The following is a 23,726-nucleotide window of genomic DNA, read 5'->3' on the forward strand; positions in this document are numbered from 1 at the left end:
TGTATTCACATGTAAAGGTGAGGGTGTAGATATTTTTGAAAGTAATTATGATCCACGAGGGTTAATCTAAAAATAGAGCTGTGGCTTGTATAACAGGCATAATGGGGTGGAACAGCCTTGAATGTCACTGGCCAAGAAGAGCTGGTGAAGCCCAGATGGCCCGATGGCCAAGGAGCAGGTGGAGTGGCTGCAGGGAAGCAGCAGGCAGGAGGCGATGGGAGCAGAGTCAGGGAGGGAAGTATAGGGCGGGGCTGGAGGGGGCCCTGGCATTGCCCAAGATCAGGAGGCCTGGCGGTCCAGGCACAAGCCTTCAGGCACCTACAGCTGGTAGTGGTGGAAATGGCAAATCCAGGACATTCCTGGAGGCATTTGCCAGTTTATTGGAACTCTTCTGCATCTTAAGGGACATAGCACCTTACTATCCAGATGATAATCACCTGCTAATTTGTATAGACCTGTGTCATTTAGGATATACTATCTTTGTCCATTTTCACAAGTTTAGGGTATTATTTTCCTACCTCAGCAGCTGCATGTGTGATACTGGCATAATAATACCTTATGATGGACACTGAGAGTAAGTGAAATGTGTCTAACCAAATGCCTAGCACGTAGGAAGCTGCTGAATAAATATTAGCACCTTTTAATAGTGGATTCTTTTTTTGAATGTGGATAGTAAAGATCAGAAATGTTGACCACCACTTAGTGGTTAAACAATGTGGGCTCCAAAGCCAGACCACTAGTTTCAAGCCCAACTCTACCAATCTAGCTGTTCAGCCTTGGGCAAGTTAATTACCCAAGTAAAGTCTGTTTTTTTCTGGAATAAAATTGAGATAACACCTGAACATTTCTCTTGCACTTGTTGGGCAGATTAAATGAGATAATGCATGGAAAGCTGTTAGCATGGTCCCTGGCACCTAATCAGTGTTCCATAATTATTAACAAGCTCTATTAAATCCTGACAAATAGCCAGTGCATAAGCCAACACTGGAATCTAGGCCAGTGCTCTTTCTGCTACACCAAGGCAGCTCCTGATGATAACAAACATGAACCCAAGTGAGAAGGGAAGAGAGCTAACATTTAGGGAGGGCCAGCTGCATTCCAGACATGGACATCATGACAAAGCAATTCACAGGGAGATGATGAGGTTCACGGGGCTTAGTAACCTTCCCAAGGTCACAAAATAGTGAGAGATGTGGGGGTCAAATGGACTGACCTCAAGTCCTGCAGCCTTTGTCCATCCGGTGGTTCTCTAGCATGCATCAGAATCACCTGCAGGGCTTGTTAAAACCCAAATTCCAGAACTTTCTCCCAGACTTTCTAATTCAGTGGGCCTGGGGTCGGCCTGAGAATCTGGATTTCTAACAAGTTCCCAGGTAAGATCGATGCTGTGGGTCCTGGACTGTACACCCTCAGTATATGCCAAGCGGCCTTTGCTCAGTAAAATTCATTGTGATGAGACACCTCTCAGGCTGCCAGGAGCCCAAGGAGAACCCTGGGGCTGCCCTGGGGTATAGTGAGGAACCCTAAGTGCCCTGACTTGATCACTATGCATTATAAACATGTAACGAAGTTTCTCATGTAGCCCATAAATGTGTACAAATAAAAAAATGTTTAAATGTTCTCTTAAAGAAAAGAAAGATGTCTCAGCTAATCGCCTCGAGGCCTCATGACATGCCACCCACAGCTCTGTTAGACAGGCACAGACATTTGTCAGGCACAATCTATAACCTCAAAGTCAGCACTCCCAGTGGGGTGTTTTATTATTTATTTACTTGACAGGTAACATCGATTTGGTCCTATAAGACACCATGCTAAAGGCTTAACTACTTGTTGTTGCACAAGGTAACTCTCCTGAACTCTCAGGAAGCCCTTGCATGGCCTATCAAGGACAGCTCAGTCACTGAAGGGAAAAACTCCATACCAAAGAAGAGAGATGCTGCCAGAGTTTCCCAAGGGAACCTCCATCCCACAGCCCTTCAGGGCCATCACACTCACTCACATCAGCCATCATCGAAATAGTGGCCACGCTGGGAAGAACAGGAGTCCTGAACTAGAAGGTGGTCTTCAAACCATGGCGTACCGGTTTATATATATTACAGATAGATAAATTAAGAGGTCTATATGTATACAAAATCTCTCAAAGAGGAATGAATTCCATTCTGTCATGCCAGGTATTTGTCAGAAACTTGAAAATGAAGGTGGTTTTCAGCGGAGCTGGTATTAAAAATAGAAGGTATTTATACACAGGCCCTGCTTCTCTCATGGCCATGAAATCCTCTGGTGTTGTCAGGGCCCCTGGGCAACCTCAGCACCCCCACAGGTAACCCATCTGCAGTCTGCATCTTCCGAGAGAGCAGGGGACTCACACCAGGGCTTTTCTCCTGGGTCCCCATCTCGGCTTGGCGGCGCCTCCGGACCCAGGGGCTGCCAGAGGGAGTGACGCTGCTGTCAGAGGAATAATCCATACACTTGCGGAAGATCTCAGGGCTGGTGCTGCAGTTCAGTCTACCTTCCTCCGCCAGTGGGGACTTTCTGGAAATGCCTTTGCGTTGGGCCAAGGGGCTGCTCCAAGGACTTGTGCACGGGGAGGCATTTGGACTCAGAAAGAGATTCTGGTGGCCAGAAGGGCTGAGCTTGTTGGTGGCCATGTGCCGTCGGCCCGCCATAGGGGACGTGGGGTTGCTCTCGGGGTCAGAGGAGCTGTTGGCAGAAGACTCATCACCCATGTACTGAAGCTCCTCCACTCTCTTGTTCAGGGACTTGTTCAGGTGGATGCTCGCAGTGGGCTCCTCGTCATGATTTTTGTCTTTGGCAGGTTTCTTTTTGGGTGGCTTCATACCAATCAGGACAGCTTTCATGTTCTCTTTGCCCTGAGATTCTGTGATCATGAACTCATGGGCTTTGATAGCTGCTTCCACCTCCTCGAACTCCACGATGGCACACTCCTGGGTCCCCACTTGGCTGTAGCGGCTGCTGATCCTCCGGATGTCAGGGGGCAGCTCTCTCCCAGGTTTGAGGATCCGCACTGACGAGATGACTCCAAAAGTCCCAAAAAGCTTGAGCAGGTGTTCCATCACCTTCTCCTGCACCCTGCCATTCTTCTGGGGGGTGGCCAGAGCCCACAGCTTAGGAGACAGGTAGAGATCATAGACCAGGAGCATCTTGCTGGGGAGGTTCTCGTTGGGGAACAGTGGGACGGGGGTGGTCCTCCTCACCTTCCGGTGGTCCTCATTCAACTCAAGGACCACTGAATACTTCAAGGCATGTGCTGTGGTTCTCCAGTCCCGCGTAAGGTGTTTCACCTGCAGAACAGAAAGCAAATCTGAAATAGTATCTAATGCCCTTGTCCATCCTTGTGTACACTATAAGCTCTCTCTCTCACTTCCTTATCCCTGTAACACCAGAATCCCTGTATTCTAGTGTCTAGAATCATACGTAGTATGTGTAAACACTCAAAAATCTAGTCAATGAATAAGTAAATGAAAACAAGTTCTACAATTTCAAACAAGGGCACCACAGCAGTGTTGTCCAACAGAACTCTCCATGAAAATGGAAATACTCTATTCTGTGCAAGTTTAGAGGTTAAATTGCAGGCTCTGGAACAAGGCTGTTGTATACACAAATCAAAGACCCACCTCTAGCTTGCAGTAAGACTTAGAAAGTTATTCAACCTCTTAGTGCCTCAACTTGCCCTGGAAAATGGAGATGTTAATAGTGCCGTCTCAAAGAGCTGTCCTGAAGATTAAACGAATAAATATATACATGTACATATGTATGTACAGACACATACAAACTCATTTACATATAAAACAGAACAGTGTCTAGCTCACAGTGAGCACCCAATTATCATGTGCTATCATTATTTCAAATATTACGTGTCATCATTTTGATAGGATTTGGAGATTTTAACATTCAAATGCTTCTCTAAAGCAGTATTTCTGCATTTCGGCATTTGATACAGAGAAGGTTCCAAAAGATCTTTCACATTTCACTGCAGTATCTCCTGAGAATGACATGAACTATTTCAACTTGAAATTAAATCCAACTTGGGCCTCACTAAGAATGGTGAAATAATCCCTCCCTCCTCTGTTGGTGGAAATTGTGTGTATCAATGTTGTAGTATATGAAAGCTATATTTATACTGTAAAACAGTAATTTTCTAGAGGCCCACTTCCGGTGAAGTGAATGCCAGGGGGAATGAGTCATCCCAAAGAAATAGTGAAGGTGGGTGGGGTGGGTGACCTGAGCCCGTAATGGCGAGATCCCCCTAAGTCCTCTGAGAACAGGCCAACATAGCTGCTCTGCAAAAGAACTGGGAACTCCAGGTGCCTCTGAGCATAAAGCAGGAACTTCATGAAATTCAAGAAGGAAAGGCTCACTCACTGAGCAGGATGGGGAAACCCTGGCAGACCCATTACTATACACAGGCTCCTAGAGAGATAGTACTGTCCACTGTAGCCTGCAGCCTCTGGGTGAAATGGCTCAGACTTAGGCTACTAGAAGAACACGGGGCCAAGGGCACAGAGAAGGCGGCCCAGGCCAAGGGTCGGATTTTAGGTGGACAGAGTTGAGGAATCCAGAAAGGGTGAAGCTGATGACTGCAGGTGAGTGTGAGGCTGGGGGAAAGCCAGGCAGTGGCTCACTGTGGGGTGAAACATGGTGGAGCCTTCTCCAAAAACAGCTAGGGAGGGAGCACTTGGGAGATAAAAAGAGACAATTTCCTAAGCCTGAAGCTTGAGCTAGGAGCACCTGGAGAAACTACAGCACTGCCTTACTCAGAAGGCTACAGAAGTCTGTGGGGGACCACATTTTGTTGCAAGAGAAGCAGGCTCTGCAAGGACTGAATATCCCTCCTGAGCCAGAAGCAAGGTCCACTGGAAAATCTCGGTTACAGTCCGAGCATCCTAAGCCTGGGTCCGTGACCATTCATAAGGAAGGTCCAGGTAGCACCTGAGAAAAGGGGCCAGGGAGCTTTCGTCCTTGTGCAATTACTAGAAGAACTCTAAGGTTTCAGAAACATTGTAATTTCCCTGTGTTTTTTACCTTTGTCATGTATGTTTCCCTTTTGTGATTAACAGGAAATCCTTCAGAATGAAAAGGATCTTTGCTCTGATTTTGGAGGTGTTAGGGAGTCTGTCTGTACTCTGCAGCCAGGTTTCAACAGAGAAGAACATTCCTAAATTGGTCCATAAGTGGCAGCTTAAAGAGGAAAGCAAAACAGGCTGACTCTCGGGGTCCCTGGGGAGGAATAAAGAGATGTGCGGGATGATTCCACTGGCTGCTTCATTTTGGAATCCCCCACAAACACTTTTCATATGAAGGCTTGCTCACTGTTCTCTGGTCATTAAAATATCCCTTCCATTCCCCTGTACCTAGAAAACTCCTACTCATCCTCCAAAATCCTATTTCAATGTCACCTTCTCTGGGAAGACTTCTCAATTCTCCAGACAGGGTTAGTCGCTCTGATCAACTAGCACCCAACAGTACTGTGTTCTCTCTTTTGTCCTACTGTATGTGGTCACATTGTAATCTTTCAGATCTCTCTCATTTATTGGACTGTGAGCTTGTCAAGTACGGGGGAGTACCATCTTCATTCTGTACATCCTGCGCCTGGCACACCACTCAGCAGAGACAATGAGTATATTTGATGAATGAATAAAGGAAAAACAGTGAGAGGGCCAGGCAGAGTACACCAGTGGGTGAGGCAGGGAAGAGGTCCAAGGAGAAAAGCTCTCCTCCAGTGCTCTCTGACAAAGTACACAGACAACTTGGCCGGGACCCACTTGTTACGCATCCCGTTATGCAACAGGCCGCGTGGTGCTTTTCCATTCTAGTAAATGCACTTCCCCCAAGGGAGACACAGAGTTCTTATTCCAACTCGTCTGTCAACTCTCTGAGAAGTAGACAGTACACAGCCCAAACACTGGATCTATATACGGCAGGGACAAGCAGTCTGCTGCCCAGATGGCAGCAATAATTACAAATCTCATCTCCCTATTGTATAGATGAGGACGATGGCGCCACACAGGCAGAGCATTTGTGTCTTAGAAAAGGTTCATTTCTGATAGAGCTGGGTGCTCATTCTCTCCCTTTACTTATTCAACTTGACAAATGAAAAGCTTGGATTTCATATAATTTTAGGTCTGGCAGGTATCTCTCAAGACCATCGAGTCCCTCTGTCCTGGTACCGCATCCTCCCGGCCACCCACTTGCCTGGCAAAAGTGCCTGAACTTTACTAAGAACAAGTAATACTTTTTCATAACTGCTGCCAGCTGAGATTTGTCCCAATGCCCAGGACCCTTTTAATAGTGTGGGAGTGTATTCCTAACAATCCTAAATCCCTTCTCCTAGCTATTTTTCTCTTTGTCAGGCACAGACTTAATTTTAAAAATTGTTCGTCATCAGGTTTCAAGGGAGTAAAAAAAAAAAAATGTTTAGAACCACAACCCAAAACACACTTGAAATCCTTGAAGCAGCTTCTGAGAACCAAGCCTCACCTTTTTAAAGGACGTGAGTAGCTTAACGCTCACATATCCCAGCTTGTTCCTCCTCACGTGCTTTAGCAAAAAGGCGTCCTTCTCCAGGTTTTCATCTGAAAAGTAGAATTCGATCTGATCCACCAGTTTCTTGATCAACTCCTCGTCCGGGGGCTTCCACTCCTGCTCCAGGTCCTCACGCTCATTCTCGCCTCCACTTGCAGTGGTGCCACTGAGACCAGAAGGAGACACCAGGTGTTAGGGGTTGAACTGTGTCCCCCAAAAATTCATATGTTGAAGTCCTGACCCGCAGTACCTTGGAATATGATGTTATTTGGAAATGGGGGTCACTGCAGATGCAATTAATTAAGATGAGGTCTTACTGGAGTAGGGTAGACCCCCTAATCCAACACAACTGGGGTCCTTATCAAAAGGGGAAATTTGAACACAGACATGCACACAGAGAGAACATCATGTGAAGGCGAAGGGAGACACTGGGGTGATGCAGCAAAACCCAAGGAATGCCAAAGACTGCCACTAGAAGTGAGGAAAGATGCCTGGAATGGATCCATTTCTAGTACTTTCAGAGGGCACTTGATTTCAGGCTTCAGACCTCCAGAACCATGAAACAATATATTTCTGTTGTTCTAAACCATCCAGCTCATGGTATTTTGTTATGGCAGCCCTAGGTGATGACACTGGGTCACATGGTCACAGAAGGAGAGATTTGCCCCCAAACAGCTAAGAAGTCAATCTTTCGTTTTTAACAAGTATGGAAGATCATAAAAATAATAACTGGCCAGGCATCGTGGCTCCCATCTGGAATCCCAGCACTTTGGGAGGCCAAGGCAGGCAGCCTGAGCCCAGGAGTTTGAGACCAGCCTGGGCAACATAGCGGGACCCCTGTCGCTACAAAAAACACACAAAAAAATTAGCCAGGTGTGGTGGTGCAGGCCTATAGTCCCAGCTACTTGGGAGGCTGAGGTAGGAGGAGAGCTTGAGCCTGGAAGGTCTAAGTTGCAGTGAGCCAAGATTGCACCACTGCACCTCAGACTGGTTGATAGAGTGAGACCCTGTCTCAAAATAAGAATAATTATTATTATAACAACACCCTCTGCTGACATGTATGTGGCGCTCTGCCCCCATATGTTTTTCACATATGGCAAAATGTTTTTCACATATACCCTCTTATTCTTCCTCTTCTACTCCACCCCCTCAAATCCTAGTTTCTAGAAGACAGTATAGCAGAGTCACTTGACCTTTCAGTAAGATCCTCCATATTTATTAAAGAAAAAAAGCTTGATTTCTTAGCTGGTTCAGGACAAGACCTGGAGTGCAGTGGTGCGATCTCCATGTGGATACATGATCACTGACTCTCAGGAGTCACTGCAGTGGTGCGATCTCCATGTGGATACATGATCACTGCCTCTCAAGCCACCTGCCTTGGCCTCCCAAAGTGCTGGAATTACAGATGGGAGTGTAATTTCCTAGGGCTGCTGGCTCTAGGAGTCCTGGCTTTAGAGTTAAGACTGCCTGGGTCCAAATGCTTGGTTCAGACTGAGTATCCCTTATCCCAAATGCCTGGGACCAGAAGTGTTTCAGATTTCCGATTTTTCCAGAGTTTGGAATATCTGCAGATACGTAATGAGATATCTCAAGGATAGGACCCAAGTCTAAATGCAAATTCATTTATGTTTCATATACACCTTCTACAGATAACCTGAGGTAACCTTATGCAACATTTTTAATAATTTTGTGCATGAAACAAAGTTTCTGAACCAGCGGAAAGCAAAGGTGTCGCTGTCTCAGTTTTTAACCCATGTTAAACCTGTGGTGTCATGGTGGCTCAAAATGTTTCCGATTTTACAGCATTTCAGATTTTGAATTTTTTTATTAAGGATGTTCAACCTGTACCACTGTTTATTAGTTAAGTAAATTTAGGCAAGGAACTCCACTGCATCTCACTTCAGTTTCATCACCTGTAAATTGGGAATCATGATAGTCCCTACCCTCATGGGAGTGTTGTGAAGATTCAATGAATTAATACGTGAAAATATCCAGAAGAGTGCCTAGCATACCCTCAAAGCTCAGTAGGCACAGATAAATTCCTTCACTCATTCATAGGAGGCAGATCTAGAATTTAAACTCAAATCCTCTGTCTCCAAATCCAGTATACATAATAGCTTATATGTTTTGCTAGGACCCTGCAATGGACTCTGGAAACAATCCCGTCACCAGGCTCTTCTTAATAAAGCCCACCACCACCAGCAGCACCACCTGGGTAGACTTCCTTCTCTCCCTCTCCCTAAGAACATTAGGTGACGGGAACAAGCCAAAGCAATCCTGGACAGAGCTTCCTTAGGAAGGCTAATCTTTCATAAGGGGATTATAACAATTTCAAACCAATAAACATTTAGAGAATACTGATTATCCACATCATAACTGATGCCATTATTAGAAGTTAGCAGAAAGTTGCAGGTAGGTAGTTATAGGAGTTGGTTTAGCAACTCAATGTCAGGACCAGTAATCTCAACAGGCCTATTACTGTGATTGCTTAACGCTGGAAAAGACACATACATATATGTCCTTCAACAAAATTTTCATTGGCTCTCAGCCTCACAAAGAAAAAAAAGAAAAGAAGCAACTGTGGAATACTCAAAATGAGGGAAAAAAATATGGCAAGAGAGAAAAAAGCAAATAAATCTATTTAATAATTTTTCAAATTCAGAAATTATAATTAGTATAAAATATAGGCATTGGTTGATTAAAAATAAAGAGTTTTAGCTATTTGCCTGTAGGCAGCCTGGGAATGGCTTTTAAAATACCTTATTGATGTCTCAAGGTAAATACGGAGTGAAGAGGCCTGGCGCGGTGGCTCACACCTGTAACCCAGCACTTTGGGAGGCTGAGGTGGGTGGATCACTTGAGGTTGAAGTTCAAGACCAGCCTGGCCAACATGGTGAAAGCCCATCTCTACTAAAAATACAAAAAAGTAGCTGGGTGTGGTGGTGCATGCCTGTAATCCCAGCTACTCGGGAGGCTGAGGCAGGAGAATCCCTTGAACTTGGGAGGTGGAGGTAGCAGTAAGTGGAAATCACACCACTGCACTCCAGTCTGGGTGACACAGCGAGACTGTCTCAAAAAAAAAAAAAAAAGAAAGGTATAGTGAAGAAAATAACAGGGAGACTCAATTTTAAAGTTTTTTTTTTTTTAAGTCTTCTTAAAATGGGATGATAAAAATCAGGCATTAAGCTGACTCACCCAACATCCAATAGCAAACACTTTCTCAATTGCTTTCTTCTTCTTCTTCTTCTTTTCTTTTTTTTTTTTTTTTTTTTTTTTTGAGAAAGAGTCTTGCTCCATTGCCCAGGCTGGAGTGCAGTGGCGCGATCTCGACTCACTGCAAGCTCCGCCTACTGGGCTCACGCCATTCTCCTGCCTCAGCCTCTCGAGTAGATGGGACTACAGGCGCCAGCCACCACGCCCGGCTTCAATTGCCGTCTTTACTCTAGAGGCTATAAAAACTAAATGTTATGGCCGGTAACGCTTAAGTGAAAATCTCTTGGCCCTGCCCCTTCCCCTTTTATCTTCTTTGAATGTGGATGCGATGGTTGAATCTGTAGCAGCCATTTTACTACCATAAGGAAAAGGCCAAGAGAATCAGCTTGGCCTGATTTGTTGACATTATTGGCCCTGACATTATTAAGTTGTTGGACAAGCTCTTGCAACTATCTACCTGCAGATTTTTTATTATTACATGAGAAAGATCAAGTCCAATTTGTTTAATTCACTTGTTGGGTTTTCTATTACTTAAACAGCCAAATACAATAGTAACCTCAGCAACACTGCATGGAGAAAAGAGGTCCTCAAAACATCCCGAAGGCAAAACATCAGCAGGACAACCAATAGAATGAAAAAGGAGATGCAAGAAGGACAGAACAAATTTCACTTTATTAGGGAAAGTTTACCCCCTAAATAGTAATTAAAACAGATGGGTTGAGGCCAGGCATGGTGGTTCATGCCTGTAATCCCAGCACTTTGGGAGGCTGAGTCGGGCGGATCACCTGAGGGTAGGAGTTTGAGACCAGCCCGGCAAACACGGTGAAACCCCACCTCTAACAAAAATATAAAAATTAGCTTGATGTGGTGGTGGTCGCCTGTAATCCCAGCTACTTGGGAGGCTGAGGCAGGAGAATCGCTTGAACCCGGGGGATGGAGGTTGCAGTGAGCCGGGATTGCACAACTGCACTCCAGCCTGGGCGAAACTCCATCTCAAAACAAACAAACAACAACAACAAAAACAAAAAACAGATGAGTTGAATATAACAGACAAAATAAGTACAAATGCAAAGGGAATTCCTGGCCCAGCTAACAAAGATGTCAATAAATCACAGGGGATGGGGCCAGGTGTGTGCTAATGGCCAGTGAAGAGTTTTGAGCAGACTCAGGAGTATTGGCAAAATGGTCTAACTTACTACAAATAGCTAGTATCTCAGAAATGACTGCACTACCAAAGAGAGCCACAGGCAAGTTAGTCCTACTCCCAAACCACAGCAATAGATGCTATGACAAAAGGTAAACTCATAAACAAATAAAGCATAACGGAAGAAAGACAGTATAATTTCTCAGTCTCTCTAATGCTTATTCCAGAGCTTCCCAATCTTCCCAAGGCCTGCCATGTCTGCTTTACTGCCTGCAGATGATTCTATCTCAGACTGGATGGAGAAGATGGAGTTCATCCAATCAAGTTTCTCTAGACCTTCATTGGGCAACCCCTTCTCCCTTTTCCCAACCTTTGCTCTAGCTTCTTCTGTGTCTCTAGACATCCATCAAAGAACTTGTAGCCATATCCAGGTGTCTCTTCTCCATCTTGGTTCTTGATATAGTTTGAATGTATGTCTTAGCCAGATCTCATGTTGAATTGTAATCCCCAGTGTTGGAGGTGGGGCCTGGTGGGAGGTAGTTGAATCAGGGGTGGTTTCTCATGAATGGTTTAGCACCATCCCCTTGGTGCTGCCCTTTTGATAGTAAGTTCTTGTAAGACTTGGTCATTTAAAAGTATGTGGTACTTCCCCCCACCCCCACCATCACCAACTGTCTCTCTTGCTCCTGCTTTCATGATGTGATGTGCCTGTTCTCCCTTCACCTTCTATACCACGATTGTAAGCTTCCTGAGGCCTCACCAGAAGCAGATGGTAGTGCCATGCTTCCTATACAGCCTGCAGAGCCAAGAGCCAATCAAGCCTCTTTTCTTATAAATTACCCAGTCTCAGATATTTCTTTACAGCAATGCAAGAATGGCCTCACACAGTCCTCTTGCCCCAATGCAGGATCTGACACTATTGACCACCTTCTTCTTGATACTCTCCCCCTGGGCTTATGTGACTTATTCTTTTCTGATTCTTGTCCCCATTTTACTGCCCTCTATGTCTCCTCTTTCTCTCTCCATTTATTTCATTTTATTCATTTATTTATTTTTTGAGACTGGATCTTGCTCTGTCGCCTCAAGTTGGAATGCAGTAGCACAAACACAGCTCCCTGCAGTCTCAGCCTCCCAAGCTCAAGCAATCCTCCCACCTCAGCCTCCCAAGTAGCTGGGGCTACAGGCATGTGCCATCATGCCTGGCTAATTTTTCTATTTTTTTTTTTTTGTAGAGATGGGGTTTTGCCTTGTTGCTCAGACTAGTCTTGAAACCCTGGGCTCAAGTGATCCACCCACCTCAGCCTCCCAAAGTGGTGGGATTACAGGTATGAGCCACCATGCCTGGTTTCTCTTCATTTCAAAGTGTAGGTGTTACCCAAGTATCTATCCCTGACACTTTATCCCCTAGCAACCTCTACACTTCAGCTCCTATAAGCTCATCAAATTCAAATCTACCCCCACCAGCCTGTCTGCCCCACACCTTCCTCTCCTTCCTGAGCTCCAGTCCTCGATTCCTAACTGCATGCCAGACATAACTGCACTAGGACAATCTGATGTAGTATCAGATTAAATATGTCCACAGTCTAACTTCTCACCTTCTGCAGAACCTGACCTTAGGCAGGACTGAAGCCTGGGCCTATCAACAGGCATTCTATCTGGGAAGTTGACCTTCCTTTCACACAGTCTCACAGTAGACTATCCATAATGTATCGGGGGTGACTCTGCATCAATTATTTGCACCCACTGAGCAGACAGGCAGATAGCCAGAGATTCCAGAACAGGTGAGTGATACTGTGGAGGTGACATAAACCCCTATGCAAGTGCAGAGGTGAGCTTCTTGGGCTTGGAGGACTCCACCCTCTGCATGAGTGCTGTCAGCAGCAACTGTGCATCTCCAAAGGGGGATCTTGGGGGAGTTGGAAACCCTATGTTATATCCAGGAGCAGGCTGCATTGTTTCCTGTTTGTGAAATAGCCTTCAAAAGGGAAAAGATACCATATCTTTTAAGAATATTAAGTTTATATCCTTTAAGTCTGAATATTGTCAACTTTTTGTCGATTACAACCATCCTGTGAAAATCATGTATCTTCCCTCCCAATCCACCCCGCCAACTACTTTCCCTATTCACTCTTCTATGTACTTAAACTCAAGACGTAGGATGTATCCTTTCACTCTCTCTTTTGCCCCCACATTTAGTCAATTATAAAGTGCTTATTTCATTTTGAAGGGTCTCCCATCTGTTCTCTCTTTGCCAGTCCAACCATCCTCATTATTTCTCCCTTGGACACAATATCTCATTGAAACATGATTCCAAAAAATTAAAGTAATAGATAAACATAGCAAAAACTAAAATAAAATAGTAGGGAACTTATAAAGAAACCAATAATTCCCCACTCCACCCTTCCTCCCTAAAGGTAACTTCTCTTCAGCCATTTAGTTCTTAGGAGAGTTATCTCATAGCTCTATAAAATATGCTTATAGCTCTATTTCTCACTTGCCAACTGTAGTCATTCTCTATTCATGTCTTACTATATAAAATGAGGATTTGGGGTCACTTATGACTTATGTCCCTAAATAACCTTCTTCAAATTTTTAAAATTTTCTTTTCATTTTGGTCCTTCTATTAGCCTTCTATTTGTGGTTTTAGTGTTTTTCTTCTTTCTTTTTTTTGAGACGGAGTCTCACTCTGTCGCCCAGGCTGGAGTGCAGTGGCATGATCTTGGCTCACTGCAACCTCCACCTCCGGGGTTTAAATGATTCTTCTGTGTCAGCCTCCTGAGTAGCTGGGATTACAGGGGCACGCTGCCATGCCTGGCTAATTTTTTGTATTTTAGTAGAGACGGGGTTTCACCGTGTTGCCCAGGCTGGCCTCAAACTCCTGAGCTCAGGCAATCTGCCCACCTTGGCCTCCCAAAGTGCTAGGATTAAGGCATGAGCAATCACACCCAGCCTTTTTTTTTTTTTTTTTTTAAGATGGTCTCACTGTCGCCCAGGCTGGAGTACAGTGGTGCGATCTCGGCTCACTGCCACCTCTGCCTCCCAGGTTCAAGCGATTCTCCCACCTCAGCCTCTCAAGTAGCTGGGACTACTGGCACGCAACACCACACCCGGCTAATTTTTGTATTTTTAGTAGAGACAGAGTTTCACCATGTTGGCCAGGCTGGTCTCAAACTCCTGACCTCATGTGATCTGCCTGCCTCAGCCTCCTAATGTGCTGGGATTACAGGCGTGAGCCACCATGCCCGGCCCTATTTATGTTTTAAAATAATACACTTTAAGTGGTTTCTTATTCCATAAACATTAAAAAGTATTTTTCAATTTCTTGCTACATATGATATATTAATACACACTACTGTCCTATCCTCTTTTCCATCTCACCTATTTCCAACCTTCCATATTGCATCAGATGTACTTTTATTTCATTTTGCCATGGTTGATGATAATATATCATTCTATTAGGTAACTAATATTCTATATTTTATCTATAGCTACGTACTGAAAATTGAAAGTCAATCAGTTGTATTTTATTATTATGACGATGTAAACACTGTTTCCTAATAGGGCTAAGTCATTTGCTAAGATTACATTTCTTGTCCTAAAGTTCTATTAGTTGACTGACCACGTGGATTGGTCCTCTATGTTTATTTTTCCTTCCATATGATCTGTCCTTGTTTTTGTTTGTAATTTACACACTAAGGGATTTCTTTGACATTATATTCTAACCTTTCTTATGGAATTTTTAAATTTTAGTAGTTATTTATTTAGTTTCTAAGAACTCTTTTTGGTCCTTAGATCATTGCCTTCTAAGAGCTTCCTACTCTTGTTTTGTGGATGCAGTATCTTAAATTCACTCTCAGGGTCCCAGTTGGAGTATACATTTTTGAGTCCTTTGTTTCAACATCATCACCTCTGTATCCTTTGGGGTCAGTTCTTCCATTTAACTTTCATGCCACTGATTTTCTTCATGTGACTAATAAATGATTCATTTTTTCTTTATTAAAGAGTTTAATAAACTTATTTTTGAATAGTTTTAGATTTACAGAAAAGTTGTGAAAATTGTACAGAGAGTTCCCATATATACACCCAGGCTTGCTCTGTTATAAATATCTTGCATTAGTATGGTACATGTGTTACAACCAATGAACTAATTGCAATTAGTTCATTAGTTCATTATATATTATTATTAGCTAAAGTCTATATTTTATTCAGATTTCCTTAGTTTTTGCCTATTGTCCCTTTTTCTGTTCCAGGATCCCATCCAGGACACCACAACACATTAATACATTAAGCTGTCGTGTCTCCTGAGGCCCCTCTTGGCTGTGACGGTTTTCCTTGTTTTTGACGACCTTGACAGCGTTGAGAAGTACTGGTTAGGTATTTTGTGGAATGCCCCTCAATTGGGATTTTTCTGATGTTCTTTGTCACGATTAGATTGGGATTACGGGTTTTGGGGAGGAGGACCACAGAGGTAAATTTCCATTCTCAGCACATCCTGTCAGGGTACATGCTATCAACATGAATGATCACTGTGGAAGTTAACCTTGATCAGCTATCTGAGGTAGCTTTTGTCAGGTTTCTCCCCTGTAAATGCCTTTATCCCCATTCCCATACTGTGCTCTTTGGAAGAAGGTCACCGTACACAGCCCACACTTAGGGTGTGGGGAGTTATACTCCACAGCCATTCACTGTGAAGGCAAAAGGTACGTGTGCTTTTTCTTGGAGGGTTGTAAGTTGTACACTCCCACTGGTTTTCTTCCTAGATGGCGCTATGTACACAGGTGGGGCACGCCAAGTGGCAGGCTTCACATGAGGGTGAACAGGCAGGGAATCATTAAGCTGGGGGCTCTACTCAAATGGGGAAGGCTTTACTCTGCAGCTGCCAGCTCTGCTTTCGCATCCCTAGATCTCCGTAGTGAGCTCATTCAATTCCTTTAGAAAATAATCTTGTCTCTTTTTTTTCCCCCCTTAAAAATAAAATACCTGCTACTTTTCACTGGCAGACAGAGAGGCTAGGAAATGGTTCTAAAGGAAGAATTTAAATTACCTTTCAGATATTTGTAGCCCTTTTTACTCCTGCATCTTTGGTATATTTCCCAACCACAGTCTTTCGAGGGTTCTGTCTTCCCACCTCCTGCCACCTCCCGTGTTATATTTTAGGCTACAGCCTCCTCCACTCTGTGCTGTATTAAATGTTTTGAAGAACAGCTAGAATATGTCACTGCTTTACTTGATGTCACTGATTTACTTTAATAGTAATAATAAAAGGTTTTCTATTTCCTGTTAAATAAAATTCAAAATCTTCAGCTCCCAACCAGGCATGGTGGCTCACACCTGTAATCCCAGCACTTTGGGAGGCCAAGGCAGGAGGGTCATTTGAGGCCAGGAATTCGAGACTAGCTTGGGCAACGTAGCAAGACCCTGTCTCTACAAAAAATTTAAAAATTAGCCAGGTATGGTCGTGCACACCTGTAGTCCAGGCTATTTGGGAGGCTGAGGTGGGAGGATTGCTTAAGCCCACGAGGTCAAGGCTACAGTGAGCCATGACCGCACCACTGCACTCCAGTCTGAGTGACAGAGTGAGACCCTGTCTCAAAAACTACATACATACATACATACATACATACATACATAATAAAAAAACCCTGTCTCAAAAACTACATACATACATACATACATACAGAATAATAATTAAAAAAACCCACAAAGTCTTCAGTTCCTTATTCAGATTCATTTAGAATCTGGCTGTAACCAGCGTCAAAACTTATTTCCATCGGTGTCCTTTCAGATCCTTTGCTCCAAACAAACAGAAAGACATGGCTATCTGTAAGTGTCACAAACTTTCTGGACTCTGTGCCTTTGAACTTGCTGTTTCTGTCTCTGAATGCCTTGCTCCTCTCTCTCGGGTCTAAATTCTAGTCACACATTAAGGTCCATCTTAAATGCAATTCTCCTAGGAAAAAAAAAGTCATTTCTACTTCTCCCAATACTTATCTATATTTGTATTATAGCTACTTGTGTGCATATTTTATTAGCAGCCTGAACACTGAGTTGAGAGTAGAACTCGAGCTGGTTTCTTTCATTATAGTATTACCCCAGAGCCTTGCACGTAATGGGAATTTAAAATGTATCACCAATGTAAAGCAAACAGTTTTGAGGGCAAATCATACCTATCAGGAGGGAGGAAGGATGGTTTCTGATGAATATGTTCTCAGCGGCCTTTCAAGGAGGCTTGAAAAAGTTTTACACTTAAGGTTTTGCTTTGTTTTGTTTTTTAATAAAACATTGTAAAACATTGTAAACTGGGAGTGATGAGGTCTTTTGTTATAGCTATAAACCTGTGAGAAATGGGTAGAAATAAAGGGGTACATTTTAAAACAGATAATTGGGTTCCATGAATCAGTGTTGAATTTTTTTTTTTTTTTGGATATTGTCTCACTCTGTCACCCAGGCTGGAGTGCAGTGGCACGATCTTGGCTCACTGCAACCTCTGCTTCCTGGGTCAAGCGATTCTCCTGTGTCAGCCTCCTGAGTAGCTGGGACTACATGTGTGTGCCACCATGCCTGGCTAATTTTTGTATTTTTTAGTAGAGACAGGCTTTCATCATATTGGCCAGCTGGTCTCAAACTCCTAACTTTGCGATCTGCCCATCTTGGCCTCCCAAAGTGCTGGGATTACAGGTGTATCATATTTGTAAATGATTTAGAGAAACAAAATGATTTGTAGCATAAAACATCCAAGGCTACTTTTTAAATAAAATATCGAATCTGGTTATACTGATTGCACAGTTAATCAAATGATACCCTACAGGAGGAAAATATCCAAACTAAGATGGTGGAATAATGAGACCCTCGCCACAACTTTCAATCCAGGAATGATTTCTCAGACGCATCATCTATCATTGTAGATGGCGGAATATGGTATTTTGACCACCAAGACCAAGAAAATGGTGGACACCAATAAGGAAGGTACCAAACACAAAAGAGAAACATCATTTCTGAAAAACATTGGGGTCCAGGTCCTGTTTGTGTGAGATTTCTTTTGACTCACCTCTAGAACAAGATAATGAATGTGAAATGGCTCAAAAAGGGCAAATTGATAATGCAATATAAAAACACCAGGGTAGATTCAAAAGATAAAGATTCTTCACTGAGACAGATTAAAAACATATACAGGTATGTTCTCAACTTTGTTAAAGGCATCACCCTTTTACAAACCATATTTTGGATGGTGCTAGCAGGGTCACATCTTATGCTTCGGTGGCCCATGGGTTCTTATATATTTATTACAGAGACACGAACTTCCTCTCTGACCCTGTCTTCTGCAATGCTGTTCTGGCATAAGCCCTTGAGCCTGGGAAAGGGATATACAACTAGTGGATATCTCTGCAGGTCTAAATAATGATTTGTAGTACGGAGTAGAGACTACATATATAAGGCACTTAGTTCCACATCTGACAAAAAATTGACATTAACAAAAAAGTAGAGGCCAGGGTTGGTGGCTCATGCCTGTAATCCCAGCACTCTGGGAGGCCAAGGCGGCCAGATTACTTGAGGTCAGGAGTTCAAGACTAGCCTGGCCAACATGGTGAAATCCCATCTCGACTAAAAATACAAAAATTAGCCGGGCATGGTGGCGGGCGCCTGTACTCCCAGCTACTCAGGAGGCTGAGGCAGGAGAATTGCTTGAACCCAGGAGGTGGAGGTTGCAGTGAGCCAAGATTGGGCCGTTGCACTCCAGCCTGGATGACAAGAGCAAGACTCTGTCTCAAAAAAAAAAAAAAATTATATATATATATATCTTAGTTCTGTCCACTGAAAGGCTCTGAAAGCAACAATACCCTGGCAAAAGTTAGCTTTCTTAGTTCCAGGTCTTGGTTTCTAAATACTTTCTTACTAGTATTTGAAAAAACCAGAGATTCCTGTGGAAATGGCTGAATTCCATGACTGGAGTAGGAAAAGTACAAATTATGCCTGGAATATCTAGTACCAGAAAGCAAGGAAGTGCTTAAAGACTAATGGGCATGTTACAAAAAGACACAAGGAGGCCAGCTTCAAGGGGGTCTGCTAGCTGCAATATAGGCATTTTGAGCACCAGAAATGACTGTGACTAATTATTAAAAAGTGAATAAATACAAATCCATGAATTGGAGAGAGAGGGAGAGTATGAGCTTGAGGAAGAACCCTCATTTAAATTATTTAGTGTAACTATTATATCAAATTATCTCTTTGAAAACTGTAATTAAAGGGAAATAATTAAGCATTTTTTTGCCTCTTTAGGAGAAACTTTTGTTCAATCCAGATGATGAGACAAAACTCTTTAAAAAAAAATAGAGCAATGCTAGCTAATAAGTGTACAAAAAAATGTGAAAATTAGAAAATCCTCAATTTTCCATCCCTGGTGAAATAACCAACTTAGGTAAGGATCATCAATAGATGCTAAAATAATTAGGTGAAAAGTCACTGGGGAAAGAATATTGCAAGAGGAATGGATAACTTAGAAGAAATGCACAAATTCCTAGAAACATGCAACCTACCAAGACTAAATTATGAAGAGACAGAAAATCTGAACAGACCAATAACAAGTAAGGAGATTGAATCAGGAATCAAAAATCTCCTACCAAAGAAAAGCTCAAGGCCTGATGGCTTCATTGCTGAATTCCACCAAACATTTAAAGAACAACTAATACCAATACTTCTCAAACTCTTCTAAAACTTTGAAGAGGAGGGAATGCTTCCAAACTCATTTCAAAAGGCCAGCATAACCCTGATACTAAAGCCAGGCAAGGAAAAAAAAAACTATGGGCCAACATCCCTGATGAACATAGATGCAAAAATCCTCGGCATAATATTAGCAAACTGAATTCGACAGCATCTTAAAAGGATCATTCACCATGTTCAGGTGCGATCTATCCCTGGGATGCATGCATGGATCTACATATGCAAATCAATACATGTGATACATCAACTTAACAGAACCCAGGATGAGAAGCCCACAAATAACTTGTTAACTGCAAAGGGAAAGACAACCTGTACGATGGAGAAATCTCCTAATTGAATGGTCAAATTTAGCATCACTAAAGGTGAGATGGCTCCTGAGGTGATGCAACATAAAGTTCCAGGCACAGAGTATGAGGCATTCTTGCCAAAATGTTTAAACAGAATCAAATCAAAATCTTAGCCCTAACTTCCAGTTTATAAGAAGCACATGGTACAAAGGAGCAAGTAAAATAAGACCATGAACACATTACCAGACTAATCAAAAATGTGAGACATTCAACAAGATATCTGGCCTCTTCTGTCCAAAATAGCAAAGCATTAGGGGAAAAAATGGTGGAAATTTCTAGATAAACAGATTCTAGAGACATAAGAAGCAAATGCCTCAACCCAGACCATATTCTGGTTTGAGGGGAAAAAATAAACAGCTGTAAAAGACAATTGTGGAACAATCTGGGGAATCCTGAATGTGGAACTTGGCGATTAGCTTATCTTCAGGATTATATTAGGGAATGATAGGTAATTTTCTCAGTTGCAATAATAGTGTTAGGGCTTTATAGGGAATGTCATTATTAGGAGTTACAAAATGAAGTATTTAAGGTATAATCTTGTGTAAAACATATCTCAAATGGTTCGGGGGAAAACACATACATTATATATCCATTCACTAAATATGGCAAAATATTAAGTGTTAAATCTAGATGATGGGTCTATGAATTCTCATAGTACTGGTTTTTCATATTTTCTTTATGTTTGAAAATATGTATGTTAAAAAGGTGAGAATAAAAGGAAAGGCATCTTTTTAATGAATGAGATGTGGGGAGATGATCCATGAACATTTTAGAGGTTGTAAAGGCTTTTCTTTATTGTTCGTTTATTCTCTGTTCCCTTATATAAGCCAGGTATTAGGCTAGGTATGGAAATACGAAAAGGAGTAAGATAAGGCAGCTGCTTTCAAGGATCTCACTGTCTAGGGGAGGGGAAACACACATATCTCAACACCATGGAGTGAGTGTGATGACAGAGATATGCATTTGGTCAACAAATATGTCCTATGTGCTGGGTGCTGTGTTAGGTGCTGAAGATACAATGAAGGAAGCAAGCATGGTCCTTGAATTCACCGAGCTCCTATCCCTGTGAGGGAGACACAATGATAGAATCACAATTGTGGAAGGTGCTAGGCATAAAATGTACAGAGTACTACAGCAACAGAGAAGAAAGGAAACACAGCCAGCTCTGGGGTGGGGATTGGGGGTGGGTGGAGAAGAGGCGGCAAAGTTTTAAAGGCTGACTAGAAATCAGTCAATCAGAGGACCTAGAGGTGGGGGTGCAGAGACATGTAGACACAAAATAGCCCCCTGTGCTCAGGCAACTAGATGGAATTGCGGGAGCAGGGAAGGAAGCAATGGGCTGAGGAGATGATGTGAGTGGGTGTCGCATCTTAATGAGCAGATTGAGGAATCTGGGCTTTCTCCTGTAGGCTCCAGGAGCTGAGAACATTCACATCAGGTGATGGCTGCTGCCATGCAAGGCTGGGCCCAAACAGGGGATAGTGTGAATCCTGTTCTTGGCTACATCTCCTCGTGCTTTGGGTGCCTGCCCACTGGGCTCTGTCGGCTCCCTGAAGAACCCCAGGGATTTTCTGGGGTCAACTCTATGCCAGTGGGCAGCAGGAAGGGCTTCAGACTGAACACTTGCTGAGACTCAAGCCATGGGAGCTGGGAATTCTGGAGGAAGAGCAAGAGGGGTTCAGGCAAGAGGCCCACCCATACTGAAGCTTGGTTTCTCCTAGACTTCCATAGGGGATCTTTCCAGGCCTTAAACATAAGTAGAGCTTTAATCCTGACTAATGATACAATCTCACAAATTTAGCCCTCAGGATAGGGATGGCTATTTGCCACTGCCGCAGGAAAATAAAGTTATAAGGATAAACTACTCGGGGCTATTTTACGTACTCGGATATTATCTAACTAGGTGACTGCCTTCTCAAGACTGTGAGCTGTCAGTGACTATGGGTTCATCATTTTTACGCTCTCGGTACTTAGCACAGAGCTAAATGAATCAGGCCTTGCATTATAAAGCCACAGATCTATCTACCGCGTCATATGCTATGGTCCAGCTTTCCTGCCCTACCCTGGTGGGCTGACTTTTCTCCCCTAATAACTGTCTCTACTGGTCTGCCCCGAATCTCGGGGTCCAGAAATCTGACCCTTTAACCTGGGGAAGGGTCAGCCAGTAATAGAGAATGGCTCTGGGCCCAGTATTCATCCACCCTTAAGTTGAGGATTCTCCCAATGAAGTAGATATATGCCTGCCAGGACAATCCTGCAGAACGTTAACAGCTAAACGCCTGGGAAAGGGTCCTAGAAGAAAGAAAGCTCCTAACAAGTGCCTGTTGGCATCCCCCAGAATGTGCAAGTTCTGTCATTTTCCCACTCTCATGTCTATGTCTATGTTGTATCTCCTTTCAACAGCAGGAACAAAACCCCAGTCCTTAAGGGTCTGGGCATTAGTGGACAGGAGCCAAGGTGCCTGCGGACAAAGCTCAGGACCCGGGACAAGGTTAGACAGGTGCCATAGCAGCTCCAAACTACCCAAAACCCAGGAACCCACCTACCCAAGACAGCAAGATGATGATGCAAACATAAAGGTCGGGTGGGAAAGGCTGTGTGAAAATGGGAATCCCCCCAGAGCGGGAGGATGTAAAGCAGCAAGTCCTGTATCTGTCTCAAATTACCATGAAATCCCATCTCCTGGAATCCCCCATCAGCAAGTGTCCGCTGTACCTGGCCTGCCACCACCTAAAGACTGAGCGCATCCAGCGGGACTGGGAAAGGCAGGGCGATGCTGGCAGTGAAGGGTAAGTGGGACCACTCGCAAGGAGAGGGGAAGGCGGGCAGGGATGCACTTTGCAGGGATGTGGGGGTGGTGTCTTGAGGGAGCCCACAGAGAAGAGGCCTCCTCCAGAGGAGCGGGTGGCTTGGATGGCCCGTGAAAGTCCTCCTGGATCCCTGAACATCCCCACGTCCGGGCCCCTCAGATCCCGGCCGCCAGCCCTGGGAACCTCGGTGGGGCGACGAAGCTGCGGACTGGGGCACCGGCTGCCTCCACGGGCCGGTTCTGACTCAGGGGCTCGGCCCGGAGCTGCTTCATCCGCAGCGGGGCTGACTCAACCCCCTCTGCCCACTGAGTTGTCGCGCGCAGTCAGCGCCCCGAACTCGCGCGCGGCCTGGCGCCCCCTCGGGGCCCACCTCCCTGGCCGGCCGCCGCGCCTACCTGTGCCCGCGGCTCGGCTCCTCCTCGCTGGCGCTGCCCCAGCCGGGGCTGAGGTACCGGGCCGGGTCCCCGGCGCCCCGCGTCTCCGCCCCCTCCTCCTCGTCCTCCAACTCGTCCACGTCCTCGGCCTCCTGGATGGCGACGCGGATCTGCACCGCCGTCTCAGGCCCGGGCCGAGCCTCCCCGCCAGACTGGGCCATGGCTCGCGGGACTGCGGCGCTGCCGGGGTCCTCACGCCGCGAGGCCCAGCCAGCCGGTCGGCAGCGACTGCAACAAGGGGGCGGGGGCGGTGCGAGCGCGCCCGCCGCTCGGCCCGGGGGAGGAACAGGGGTCGCGGCGCCCCGCCCCGCGCCGCCGCCGCCGCCGCCACCACCACTACCACCCCGACCGCTAGCTGAGCGCCCGCGCAGGCGGGGCCTCGGAGGTGGAGGGCGGCTTTCCGGAGCTCCTCCCGCGGAGGCCTGTCCCGGAAGGATCCCCGCGACCCCCGATCCCTCCCTCCGTCCTCTCGCCGCTGTGGGGCCCTAGCCGGAGAAGAGGCGTCAGGGCTCCCTCC

The 23,726-nt window shown here is 44.7% G+C and overlaps 1 protein-coding gene across 4 annotated transcripts; it reads right to left on the bottom strand.

Moving 5' to 3' along the window:
• Positions 1-1,748: 1,748 nt before the first annotated feature.
• LARP6 (La ribonucleoprotein 6, translational regulator) lies at positions 1,749-23,444 on the bottom strand. 4 transcript variants are annotated; one of them, XM_015142589.3, is made up of 3 exons: positions 23,171-23,444; positions 6,499-6,709; positions 1,749-3,302 (listed from the first exon to the last, which is right to left on the bottom strand). In XM_015142589.3, exons 1-3 carry the CDS (start codon positions 23,368-23,370, stop codon positions 2,238-2,240), a joined length of 1,476 nt encoding a protein of 491 aa, XP_014998075.3. In that variant the 5' UTR covers positions 23,371-23,444; the 3' UTR covers positions 1,749-2,237. The 4 variants fall into 4 exon arrangements, with proteins under 4 accessions (XP_014998075.3, XP_077795778.1, XP_028706915.2 ...); XM_077939652.1 differs by lacking the exon at positions 23,171-23,444 and adding an exon at positions 22,632-23,100; XM_028851082.2 differs by lacking the exons at positions 6,499-6,709; positions 23,171-23,444 and adding an exon at positions 5,044-5,238.
• Positions 23,445-23,726: the final 282 nt, after the last annotated feature.

This window comes from Macaca mulatta, chromosome 7 (genome assembly GCF_049350105.2).
Source record: "Macaca mulatta isolate MMU2019108-1 chromosome 7, T2T-MMU8v2.0, whole genome shotgun sequence".
Classification (NCBI taxonomy): Eukaryota; Metazoa; Chordata; class Mammalia; order Primates; family Cercopithecidae; genus Macaca; species Macaca mulatta.